This window comes from Acartia tonsa, chromosome 4 (genome assembly GCF_053477335.1).
Source record: "Acartia tonsa isolate MP-2025a chromosome 4, ASM5347733v1, whole genome shotgun sequence".
NCBI lineage: Eukaryota > Metazoa > Arthropoda > Copepoda > Calanoida > Acartiidae > Acartia > Acartia tonsa.
Window position 1 is genome coordinate 45,634,649 of NC_137263.1, and position 13,423 is coordinate 45,648,071.

Sequence of the window (13,423 nt, forward strand, 5' to 3'; positions counted from 1 at the left end):
TGTGTTGCAAAAGAAGCAACGAGAAATGTTGAACAGCCTACAACAGCAACAGCAACACCAAATCAACAGCTTACAGCAACAACAGCAGCAGCAAATGAACAGCTTACAACAGCAGCAGCAACAACAACAGCTGAGCAGTTTGCAGCAACAGCAGCAGCAACTAAACAGCCTTCAGCAACAACAGCTGAGCAGTTTGCAACAGCAGCCGTCAACAGCTGCGGCAGCTGGAAATTGTTTTGACAGGGTTGCCAAAGAGTTGGGTATGCCACTGGCTGATACAGAGATCACGGATGCCGAAGTTTCCTCCCTTCTCTCGTCTTCTTATTTTAAGGTTTGTTTGTCTTATTTGTGCTTTTAATTCTGTCTTATTGTCTCTCTACATTTTTGTCTGTTGTCTATCTGTCTATTTACCTATCTATTTGTTTATCTATCTTTCTGTATCGATCTATTCAGATTTGTAACAGCATCATGTACTGGGTTTTGCTTGAGGGTGTGTTCTCGAAAATTTTGACACCTCTTAAATCAATAGGAAAAAGGGTGTGTTGGGTTTTGAATATATTTTATTGTATATCTACCTATTTATTTATGTATGTATCTATCTAGACGCTACCCCGTATATCCCCTGTACAAGAGGATGAAAGTTACCAGTGCACTACGCCGTACCGGGACTCGTCCCGTGGTTCTCATGGCCTGGCCTCCCCTCTCTCCATGGCCTCTTCATCTTCTTCGATCTTAGAAGCCGGGGTAAGCAGCATATATGTGACAATTTCACCAGGGAGAGGGGGACATTGGGATGTTTATTAAATTAGTCCCCAAAGTCTTATAATAAGGTTTTTTATTAGTTGGCTTACCAACCTTGGATACTTTTATTGAATTTTGATTGGTTGGTTGATTAAGTAAAGTGTCCAAACGTTTCAAACACTCATTGTAATATACAGAAGTGGGCAATTTTGTGTATCATCATTGGGGAAATACATCAATTGTAGATCTCTGCAATATGACCGCTACAAAGCAGCCATTTTGTTCCAGTACATTGTACATTTTTATATTAGCTTCTAAATAATAATACAAAATAGAATAAAATTGTAATCGAAAATTTTTAGATGATTTTGACTTCATAGGTCTTATTGGACTTAAAAGACCATAACAATAGTACTCAAAGTATTCATAAATTTGAACGATTACATGAAATTTCATTTCATGAATTTAAATAACTACATAAGAACTTTTTTTTTCAGGATTATCGCGGGTACCTCGCAGCCCCTGCACCTTACAACCCCTCCCCACCCCGCCATGGAAAGTTAAGACCTGTTGGGAGGACTCAATCTGCGCCCCTCCCTTTAGGTCATCCAGGTATAATTGTATACACTGTGTTATTGTTTGTCCAGAATAAAGATAGAGAAAAGCCAGTCCAGAATTGGGCACCCTATAGTTCTTAATCTATTAATTTCCAAATTTCAGGTTTGCTGGCACCACCAGAATTGAGACAGGGGAAAGCTAGTCCAGAGTTGGACACCCATGCCATAGTTAAGCATCAAATCAGGCAATCTGTTCTTAACAGGTAAATTAAAATAAACCCTACTTACTTACTCACCATATGAATTTGGATCCTACTCTAGTTCGTTTAAATTTTGATCTCTCTCTCGGTAATTATTTCTCTATTTGTCAAACGCAGTTGTTAAAAATAATACCAATGTTATATTATGAAAATTTATCATAATTTACACATATATATATTATATATATACATACAACATACCCAGCCAACTTTAGAAATTAAGATGTTAGATTGTTTAGTAAATCTATTTTTATATTTTAAATAATTTTAGGCAGAACCGATCAAACCCGAGTGAAGGAATAAAATGTTTGGATCCTATGCTTGCTATGGCAGAACTTTCTAAAATACAGGTATTACTAACATGTACAATAATCATCAAGGATGACAACATCTATAAAAGCGAAGATCTGAAACGGTAGGACAAACGAAAATTAAAACTTGTAGAGTGTTAGAACTGAATAAGCAAATTATAAATGAAGAAGTCTAAACAAATTTGTAAGTAAATCAATAATGTTTACAGACATTCTTACATTTTTAGGACTAGATTATATAAATATAAGCTCAAACTGAATGAGGATTATCAAAAAGAAATAGAAAAGTAATGAAATTTGAATCTATAATTTTAGAATGTAGAAGTTGGTCAAGGCAAAACCCGGCATTCGTCGCAGGATGGAACCTCCAGATCCAGGCCTAAACCTATTTCCAGGTACTACATTTTACATAAAAGCTTATAACATCACTTGGCGGCCTAGAAAATTTTCATTTAATCTAATACTTAGCTGAAAAGGTTGTTAGTTATAGAAAATTACTCCCTAGATTTTTTTCCAAAAAATATTTTTTTTCGTGCATTTTACTACTATTTTAAAGACTTGACCAAAATCGTTATTTATTGGTAGTTGATTAGAGGATGGGAAAGTTTAAAAATGTTTAAGCTAAATCATTCTTATATTTGCTAGAACTCGATCTAGCCCCCTGGTGACCCTGAGTTCCAGCACGAGCTGTCTGACCGGCCTGGCCTGGGATCCTATGATGCTGGCGCACGCCTGCCTCTGCGGAGACTCCAGCCAGCACCCGGAGTCCCCGGAACGGCTGGAGAATATCATTAACAAGCTCAAAGATCATGGACTTTTGAACAGGTTTGTCTTGTTGGTCAGGTATATTGTTATAGGTCTCAATGTAACTTTTCTCTTTTTTTTAAGAATGTAAAATGTTTATTACCTTAGTTAATAATCCAAAAGTATTTGCAAGAAATTTCAATATACACACACCAAAAGAAACAAGGATGTTATAGAAATTAAATCGGAGCTCAATAAATCAGATATTAGGGCAATTAAACATTAAACACAAGTATCAGGACTTTGAAACACAATATAATAAAGACAATACGCTAGTAACCCTTTTTCTAATCTTTTTATTGTAACACTTATTTCTTATATAAAATTAAAGAGAAGACCCCCCCAAAAAAGATTTACTGAAAAACTTTTATCTTTTTAGATGTGAAATAGTGCGTCGACGTGCAAGATATGATGAATTAACCTGTTGTCATACTGAGGAACATGTGCAAGCTTATGGTAAATATTAATTATGACATATAGTTAATTGCAGCATTTTAAAGGAAATCTTGCGCTAATATTTTCAAATTTCCCTTCGGTTTCCCTAAAAATTCTAGTTGAGCGCTGAAACCCCACCTCTTGTATTTGAAATAAATTTGAAAATAATTGGGGAGGAGAAGCTGTTCGTTTATTTGTTTATTAAACCCAGAACCACTTCATTATGCAATCTACATTTTCCTGGATATTTTGTCTACGGTAGTCCATAAGTGTACAGCTTTACAGTACATTGTTTCTATTTGTTAAAGCAACACCTATGATAAAAGAAAAAGACTCTGTTTAGAGTAAAATGCTTATATTTCAATCAAAATCTATATTTTTGTATTTTTTACCAATCCACTTCATTATGCAAATCAAAAGAAAATCAATGGGAAAACGTTTGTTTTGCCCTTTTCTCCACTTTTATAGATTAATTCTGATAAAATAACAATTTTTTAAGGGATTTATGCATTAATTATAATGAAAAACAGTTTAAGGTAGATTTTAATGATTTTTCTAAATAAGAAATAATTGAAAAAAAGAAATTCTATCCCTATCACTTTAGAGGACAGCTGCCGACCCCCAGTCTTATGGATGAAGCTAAATATATATTAAAAATAAAAATTAGCCTGAAAAGTATACAAAAATGTTTTTTTATGTGTTAAAAAACTCCATTTTAAAATCTTGATTTTGAGGATGATGGCCTTTAAGATGCTCTTACTGGTGGTGATGGTGAGCTAAATGTTATCAAAGTGCATGCCCATGATGTAAACTTATATATTGAACTATGGTCCAATTTTTGTAGTCATAGCAGCCTCCAGCCAAGCAATATTAAAAACGAAAAAAATTGCAATTTTAATTACTAAAATTCATAAAGTAAATAATGTAGTTTTTAGATAATGGTTATATTTCATGTCGAGAGGCTCCACCGGAGGCTGCTATTACTACAAAAAATGGTACATAGGTTAATAGACAAGTTGTTATAATGGTCATGTACTTAGATAACATTTAGCTCACCTTCACCACCAGTAAGAGCATCTTAAAGGCCATCATCCTCAAAATCAAGATTTTAAAATGGATTTTTTTTAACACATAAAAAAATATTTTTGTATATTTTTCAGGGTAATTTTTATCTTGAACATGTATTTAGCTTCATCCATAAGACTGGGGGTCAGCATCTGTCATCTAAAGTGATAGGGATAGAATTTCTTTTTTTCAATTATTTCTTATTTAGAAAAATCATTAAAATCTACCTTAAACTGTTTTTCATTATAATTAATGCATAAATCCCTTAGAAAATTGTTATTTTATCAGAATCATTTTTTAAAAGTGGAGAAAAGTGCAAAACAAACGTTTTCCCATTGATTTTCTTTTGATTTGCATAATGAAGTGGATCGGTAAAAAATACAAAAACGTAGATTATGATTAAAATATAAGCATTTTACTTTAAAAAGAGTTTTTTTCTTTTATCATACGTGTTGCTTTAGCAAATAGAAACAATGTGCTGTAAAGCTGTACACTTATGGACTACCGTAGACAAAATATCCAGGAAAATGTAGATTGCATAATGAAGTGGTTCTGGGTTTACTTTAAGGCAAGTAATATTGGGTACAGGATAGCCCCGCAGGGTTTAGGCATGTAAGGAAAATACCAGAGAAGGGTAAGAACTAATTTTACATATGCAGAAAGTAAAACTATTATCAAAGTATCAATTTAGAAACCTTTGACATTTACGGATAGTAATGAATCAGGAGCTTGGCTGAATTACCCCTTTTAAAAACTTTCCAAATAGCATTTGCTATTGTGAATGAGTAACACAGTATTAATGTAATATCAAAATAATTTGCAGTTATGATACTTTAGCAGATTTGATTTAACACCGCTTTTTTCAGGTGTAAGCCCGGTGGTGCGTGATGAGCGGCGGAAAGATTTGATGCGGCTGCCTTGTGGCGGATGGGGAGCGGATTCCGACACTATATGGCATGATGTTCACACGCCGAACGCGGCCAAAGTTGCGGTTGGGTCCCTTGTAGAGCTTGTTAATAAAGGTAAAGTTTTTAAACTTTAGAGAAGGGTTGACATCAAAATATTGCCATACCTTCAAAGTTGGTTCTAAGACACTAGAATACCAACTATTGCAGACAACTAACCCATTGATTGTCTGACCTTTGTCTGAAAGACCTAACTTTGCATGGTAATGAAATGCACCTGTTTTGGGCCAAAGGAATTCTCCTACGTGCATCTGATATAGCAACAGGAGTTACACTTATTAACGATTTAGGTTATGACGTGGTTTGGGCCAATCTTAAATGCGCACTGTGTTAAGCTACAGCCGCGGGTTAGAATTGTTGCACATTAAAATTTAACTTTTTACATTATTAACCTCTGCAACTGAAAAGTTAAAAGATAAAACTGTTTTTTTTTGTTGTAAAATTAGAAGATTTAATTCTAATTTACCTAATCAGTTTTATCTTAAGTTGGATCCGGTGCACTGAAGAACGGATTTGGTTTGGTGCGGCCGCCAGGCCATCATGCGGAGGCCGACCAAGCTCTTGGTTTCTGCTTTTTCAACAACATCGCCATAGCGGCTAATATTTACAGGTACCATCCCTTATATATAAAAGTACCCTAATGTATAGTTTAAGATCTTGCTGGCCGCTTTACCGATTTGGTCCTTTTTTACAATTAAGGTTCTTTCAGGTACAGGGAAGGTACCTCCACCCTCAAATTAGAAATCGTCCCAGGAAAAAAATCTCCCCCCTCCTCCAATTTTTTCAACTTTTTCTTTTTAAAACTAAAATTGAAAGTAGAGGGTCGACTTACCCCTCTCCCCTCTTTCCTTAAGTGCCCCGAAAGGCATCTAGAGTTTTTATATTTTTCCTTTTATTTGTGGCTTTGTCTCTACCTCAAGGAGCTTCATGGGGAAGGTATACATACAAGGTAAAAAGAATTAATCCGTGACAAAAAAAAACCTGAGGGGGAAATCCAAGCCAATGCAATGGATCTAATAATTATAATTGTTTAGAAAAACATTTAAGAAGCGAGTTGTAATATTGGATTGGGACGTTCATCATGGTAATGGAACTCAAAAATTATTTTACTCAGACCCAGAGGTAGGTAAAGTAATTGTAGAAAAACCTGAATTTCGAATAATGATTCTTAGGACAACAAGGTTTAGTATTATAAGCAAGGCAACTCTATAATCAAATCCTAAAAATGAAAGTATGTTTTTTACTGTATCCTATATTTACGCAATTTTGCTACACATTTATGTATTTTACAATTTCGTCTAGACTTAGAAATTAATGTTCTGCTTATTAAGTTCTGAAACTCTAGAAGAGTTATTAATTGTTTGTCCTTGCTTCTGTTTTTAGAGCTACGCTTTTAAGGATGTTGTCATCCTTGTTGTAAATAGAATGAATAATGAATACATGGACATTATGAGAGATTCTTTCATACCCTGATAAAAGTTTCTACCAGTCCCAGGAGGCTAATATAACCCTCTCTTATGACATCGCCCCATCCCCTCCCCTGACCATGGGGGAACGTATTTACCACTATATGAGTACTTTATTAACAACTTAAATTGATGACAAAAATTCCTCCGTCACAATATCCGCATGTTCTATATCCATTGTAAAAAGATATATTTATGTCTTTCTTCCATGGTTGCTTAGCTTATTGCTTTTCAAGGGAGTTTCTACATAAATTTCTTTTTATGAAATTAGTTTTGTTAATTTATTTTTAGGTATTATATATATCGATGCATCGTCACGATGGTGGAAATTTCTTCCCTGGAACCGGTGACCCACAAGAAATTGGTAAGTAATGCAGGGATCTAGAGGGATAAGAATATGTCCGATATATTGATGTACATCCCCAATTAAACCTTCTTTACATTAAAATATGTGGTTGGAACGTTCGTACACTCAACTTATGAACCAATCAATTAAAATTCACTGAAGTCCCCAAAGTTGTTAAGCCAACAAATAAGGAAATGTTATTATGAAACTTTTGGTACTAGTGCTTTAAACAGCCCATTTTCCCCTCTCTCTCTCTAAGGAAGTACATCCTTTTTATAACCGTAAATAAATTTCAATAAATAGCCATAATTTAACAAGGATGACATCATACATGAAAAAAACTCTAAAAAGGTTTATATGGAGGTTAATTTTTTTATATGTTTAAGTCACTATAAAAGTAGACCAAATCCTGTAAATTTCCTAGGCTAGCCAAGGAATTTGTTTTTTAGCTTTAGATTGACGTAAAGCTTAGGCAACCCCTAGGATAGCCTAACAAATTTATAGGATTTAGCCTAGTATTGCAATATTGAAACACAGTAATAGTGTCTGACTGATTATGACGTAACAAAAAAAATTAGCCAATGAGAGGCCACTATAAATTTTACCATTGGTCAATAACGGCCTCTCATTGGCTATTTTTTTTGTTACGTCATAATCAGTCAGACAATATTACTGTGTTCGCAATATTGTATTACTATTATATATCATTATGCCTAATCGTCATATCATTGTTTCATATTACTATTACTGGATGGGTTAAATCATGCTTTTTAGATAAACTTAGTACAGGCCCTGCGTTGGATTTTGGCAAATAATGCACCTTTTCACTCATTAATGATGCCTCAAGAGGCTAGGGGCAAAGCCATGTTTACATAATAAAAATTTTAGGTACTGGTAGTGGAACAGGAGCAAATATTAACATAGCCTGGTCCTTGTCTGAGCAGCCACTATCAGATGCTGAATACCTGGCGGCACTTAGAACTATTGTACTTCCTGTTATAAAGGCAAGTTGTTTTCAGCATAACTATACAATCAGTGTATCACTGTATATTTTAAATAAGGTTAGGCGGGCGGGATTTAAGAGAAATCGCCCATCATTGAATAAATTTTTTCATTTAGAATCCGCGGACATCTGTATGTGATATAGTTATTTGTTTTAAATTGTAGTGTTTTGACCCTGGCATTATCCTGGTATCCGCTGGGTTTGATGGAACCGCCAGCCACCCCGTGACCCTGGGAGGCTACAGGGTGTCCCCTGCCTGCTATGGTCTACTTACTTCCTACCTACTTTACCTGGCAGAGGGGAAGGTAAGTTACTTTATTTGATGGAACTTTCGGCAACCATGTAACACTGGGAGGATAATGGGTGTCTCCAGCTTGATATGATCTCCTTTCTTTTTACTCCTTAGTCCTGGCAGAGAGGATGGTATGACATCTCTAAATAACTATGAAAAGAGAGTAGCTTAACGTTGAAGAAGATTAATTGAATATTCTTTAACAGGTAGTTCTAGCACTGGAAGGTGGTTACGTTGGCGAGGAGGTTGGTGATGCTGTTGTCCACTGCATCCTTGCCCTGCTGGGTGAGGTGCAGGCTGACCAGCAGCTGCTGGACAACATTAAGAAGGTCCCGGCTCCACAGGCAGTCAGGGACATTCATACAACTATTCAGCATCATGTAAGTTATTTATTTCACTGGCAATTTCCCTAAAAGGGACTTGTCGAGCACTGACCCCCTCCCCAATTATAAAATAAAATTCAAATAAGGGTGTAGGTTAGTTTATTACTAGATAAGATTAGGTTAGGTTACATTAGATACTGGAAAGCTCCGAAGGGTTTAAGGCACCGCAGGTATAGAACCCTCAGGGAGAGGGTCCCATGCAGGGGTTAGGCAAAAAATATCCCTCCTCTTGCTTTCAATTTAAATAAACAAGAGGGGGGATTTAGTGCTTGATAAGCACTCCTCAGACTTTATTGTAAGGTGCTGTTAGTTGATTCTTTATGTATATTGTTGTTAATCGCCTCGTCATACTATTATGTTAGGTGTGTGTTGATGATAGGTTTAAGGGTATTGGGACTACCTACACAACACAACTACGTTAGTTGAGACTTTCAGTAAAAAAAAGGTTCAAGTCCGTCATCAGAAATCTGCCATCATTGGAATGATAGGATATGTTTTTTTTTGGGTTCTGCCTTCCCTTTTTCCTACTCTGTTGTCTTTCAATCCAGTCTGCCATCTAGCTAAAATTCATTATTTATTATCTAGGTTCAGTACTGGCCAATCCTGTCTGAGAGCTGCCAATTTGCTGGCATGTCCCACTCTCAATACCTGGATTCTCATCCTATTGATATCAACGCCATCCAACGGATACAAATGTAGTCAATTAGCTGTTTTACTCTACCATTTCATTTGTTCGTCTTAAGCCTTTTCATTTCATGATACTTATTTCAAAAAATCATTAAGATCCAGGAAACGGCTAGGAAGGCAATTTTAATCATGCTTTCTTTTAATAATTATAAAAAACAAAGTTTTAGAAAATTTTGTTGCGCTATAGATGGAAGTAGATTTTTTATAAATAAGTATTTTGCTTTTCAAAAATTTAATTTATTAAATTTTTTTGCTCAGTCAAAATTTGATTTTATTTAGAAAATAAAAAATAAATTAGATGAAATATTATATATGTATTCTGTATTAAATTGTATAAAGCTGGCTTTTATACTTATATGAAAATTATATTCCAAAAGCTTTTAATTTTTTTAGCCAATTTTATTTTCTTTATTTCTTTAGAATTTTTTTAAAGCTAAGATTTTTTATATTATTGTAATTTTTAGAAATGTGAAAGATTTATTTCGTAAATTCATTTTTTTCGGTCCTGACTAAAGGGGATACAACCTTGTAGGGCTTTCCTTAACCTTACTTTTCTTTACCTAAACTAAAAATACATAATTAAAGTTTAACAAAATTGTGATGAGGTCGTTGATTACCCAACTTTTTATATAAATAGAAAATTAAAATTATGTTAGAAAATCCTTAATCTACAACTGCTTTGACTGCTAGCTAGCTGCCAAATTGCTGGATGTGAAGCATAGATTTTTCACATTGTTTTGGCTGAAATTCAAATCAATACTAAATAGCCTAAAATTAGCTTCCAAAATTCTTTGTATCTCACAGTGCGAGTAAATGCGCGAAATAGACAACTTTAGTGCGTATTTTCTATAGGAAGGCGTATATAGATCATAAATTGGTCTTGTGCTATTTCAGATTTTTTGTAGGCCTTCTTATGCTGTTATAAAGTAATGTAAGAATGTATTCTACCGTTTGACCGCTAGCAGCTTTTAAAGTTGTTGTAAAAAGCCTTTGCCCTTGCCGAAAGGGATTTCTTTATAATTTCTGCTTAAGTCTTAAATTATATGGTAGTTTAATTAGAAAACTAAATGTATCTTTTTTTTAAATATTTGTCTTTCTAGTCTTAATTATTTTATGCTGAAAAATAATCATTTTATTTCTATTCTAGTCACTTTTTATATGATTTTATATATTTTAATGTTAAGCTAAAAATCATAAGTATAAATAGCATAAGATGATAAGTTTATGGTGCTTTTAAAATTAATATGCAAATCAAAGAAATCAATATTTTAATATTCTCAAAATTATAGACAGCTTGCCGCGAATAGTAATGTGAAAATTCCAGTTTTGTTGGCCCCGAGCTAAGCAAGGCACAGGTATTAAAATTATGATTTTATTTGTTATCCGTAGAAAGTAGTCAATAATATCATACAATGCATGATTTTTCAGTCTGGTTCAGAACAGGTTAAAATCTTAATCCAGCGGATATTAATCAGTTTAGAAATTTTTCTTTTAATGTGTTTTATATTATCTGATACAATTCAAGATACAAATCTCAATCCGTCCAAAACATATGTATTTTATGAGAAATCAAGGATAATTATGATCAAAAGTAGTGCACCGCGTCAACAAGCTAGAACAATGGATGTATAATTGTACTTGGTTCTTACACCAGATTTCATGTTCTATAATAAAGTGAACACTGTATCAACGATCTGCCCCATTCCCCTCCTTTACCCCATCCTCTTTCCTATTACTGGATAAACGGCCCAACCAATAAATGCGGGGGGAAATTGCAACCTAAATGTAAAGTGTAATATTTGCTATAAGTGTAAGGAAATAAATATTATTGAATATGATATATAATTCCATTTAAAGCAAATTATGCATTGAATGAAATTATTTAAAATTTTAAATCCATAAACAAAGAAGGAAGTTATTGAAATTTTATGAAAATTTCAAAGATAAAATAAATAAAGATAAAATGTTTTTTTTTATGTGAAGTTTCTTTCAAATTGAAAACTAAATCGGTCCTGTAGTTAGATGGATCTTAACGACAAAACAAAATAATCCTACTACTATGTATAATTGGATTACGAATGTACAGTTATGCCCTAATAAAAGAGTAGCTGCGCTACTAAAATTTATCATTTATAGTTTATTTCTAGTCATTTTATATATACAAATATATTTATGTAATATATATTACAGAATTAAAATAAACAATTTTCAGTAAATATATCGTTTTATTAGTTACATAAATATTATAAGTAAGTATGCTGTATAACTAATTTTGTCCGTATGTCCGCAAGAATGGAATTCGTAAAAGTTTATTTTAAGAAGCACGTGTAATAATTTTCGTTATCTGCAAAAGTGCCCATCTCAGATATTTCCAGCTAGAAGACAGTAAACTGTTTTACAGTAGATTGTTGACCAGGAGGAGAATACCTGCTTGAAATCAGTCCAATAGACTGACAATTAAAATAAGAATACGGTCCGAAATCATCACCAAACCTCGCCAATTATTAAATATTACTATTGACCTCATCGTCATTTTCCAAATCAAATATATTAGTTAAAGCTCGTTCCAAATAAAATTGTTCTTGAACGAGACACAAAAACTGAAGAGTTCGTCGATTTAAGAAACCAATTATAAAATCCCTCTTAAGTATTGCCTATTTTTAAATTACTTTAAATTTACGTTCTATTGCTTAAAAAATCTATTATGTCGATGTATATCCAAAGATTGTGATGATTGATGAATTATGTAAAAACTAGCGGCTTCGCCTCTAGCCTCTATGGGCTTTGCCCCAAGAGGTTTGATCAAACCAATTTTTCGTGTTTTAGATTTAAAAGAAAAATTAAAAAAAAAAAAATTCTTTGCGGGGGGGGAATTTTTTTTTTGAGGGGGGGGGGGGGTAGTCGACCCCACTATTTTAATTTTAGTTTTAAAAAGCAAAAAAAAATTTTCTTGGGGGTGAGGGTAATTTTCATTTTTTTGGGGGGTTGGGGGTGTCCCACCCCCCAAGAAAATAGTTATAAACCTTCCCGGGACCTATGAGAAGCTACCCTGTAAAGGAGAACCCGATATGTTCAGCGGTTAGCGAGATCCTTCGCTACAAACAGACAGACAAACAAACAGACAGGCAAACAGACAGACAAACAGACAGACAAACAGACAAACAGACAGACAAATAGACAGACAAACAGACAGACAAACAGACAGACAAACAGACAGACAAACAGACAGACAAACAGACAGACAAACAGACAGACAAACAGACAGACAAACAGACAGACAAACAGACAGACAAACAGACAGACAAACAGACAGACAAAACAGACAGAAAAACAGACAGACAAACAGACAGACAAACAGACAGACAAACAGACAGACAAACAGACAGACAAACAGACAGACAAACAGACAGACAAACAGACAGACAAACAGACAGACAAACAAACAGACAGACAAAACAGACAGACAAACAGACAGACAAACAGACAGACAAACAGACAGACAAACAGACAGACAAACAAACAGACAGACAAACAGACAGACAAACAGACAGACAAACAGACAGACAAACAGACAGACATCGATCTACTTTGTATTATAGATAGATTATTAATGTTAATCGTAAGTTTTGACATGTAATTGTCGGTTGATTAGAGTAAAACACTAGAGGGGGAAGGGGTTAAATAGCTGTATGTTCCATCACAAGGACCTTGTGCCGACTCTCAATTGAGTCTTTGAAAATCAACTAATAGTGTTGGGAATAGCCAAGTAGCAGAAAACAATTTGCTAGCAGACGAAAAATGTTCTTAGAAAAAGGAGGCAGGTAGCCGCGTAGCGCATCTATACTATGGATCTGATGTCGGTTGTAATTCTTGTATTTTTGACCATAACAAAACATTTGACTTGTTGACGAAATAAAATCTTGAACCAATTTTAAAATCTAGTGTAAATACATTGCTTTCATCAACTTCTAGTATGAACACCTAAATATTGGCTGAGCAACAAAAACAAAAAAACGCATGTAAGACGACTTTCCTTTCGTTTACTGTATAAGTTTTTTTACGAATAATCTGTTGGTATTAGTATGCACAGGCGGACAAAGATTTTTAA

General features: G+C 34.2%; 1 protein-coding gene across 1 annotated transcript; it reads left to right on the forward strand.

Annotated features, from left to right (window-relative positions):
* Positions 1-25: 25 nt before the first annotated feature.
* LOC145317393 (histone deacetylase 7-like) lies at positions 26-11,531 on the forward strand. Its single transcript, XM_080158443.1, has 16 exons — positions 26-331; positions 604-744; positions 1,239-1,353; positions 1,462-1,561; positions 1,830-1,908; positions 2,185-2,264; positions 2,515-2,694; positions 3,053-3,129; positions 5,040-5,195; positions 5,625-5,748; positions 6,173-6,260; positions 6,896-6,968; positions 7,839-7,954; positions 8,118-8,258; positions 8,452-8,625; positions 9,214-11,531. Exons 1-16 carry the CDS (start codon positions 26-28, stop codon positions 9,325-9,327), a joined length of 2,064 nt encoding a protein of 687 aa, XP_080014569.1. The 3' UTR covers positions 9,328-11,531.
* The last annotated feature ends 1,892 nt before the right edge of the window (positions 11,532-13,423 follow it).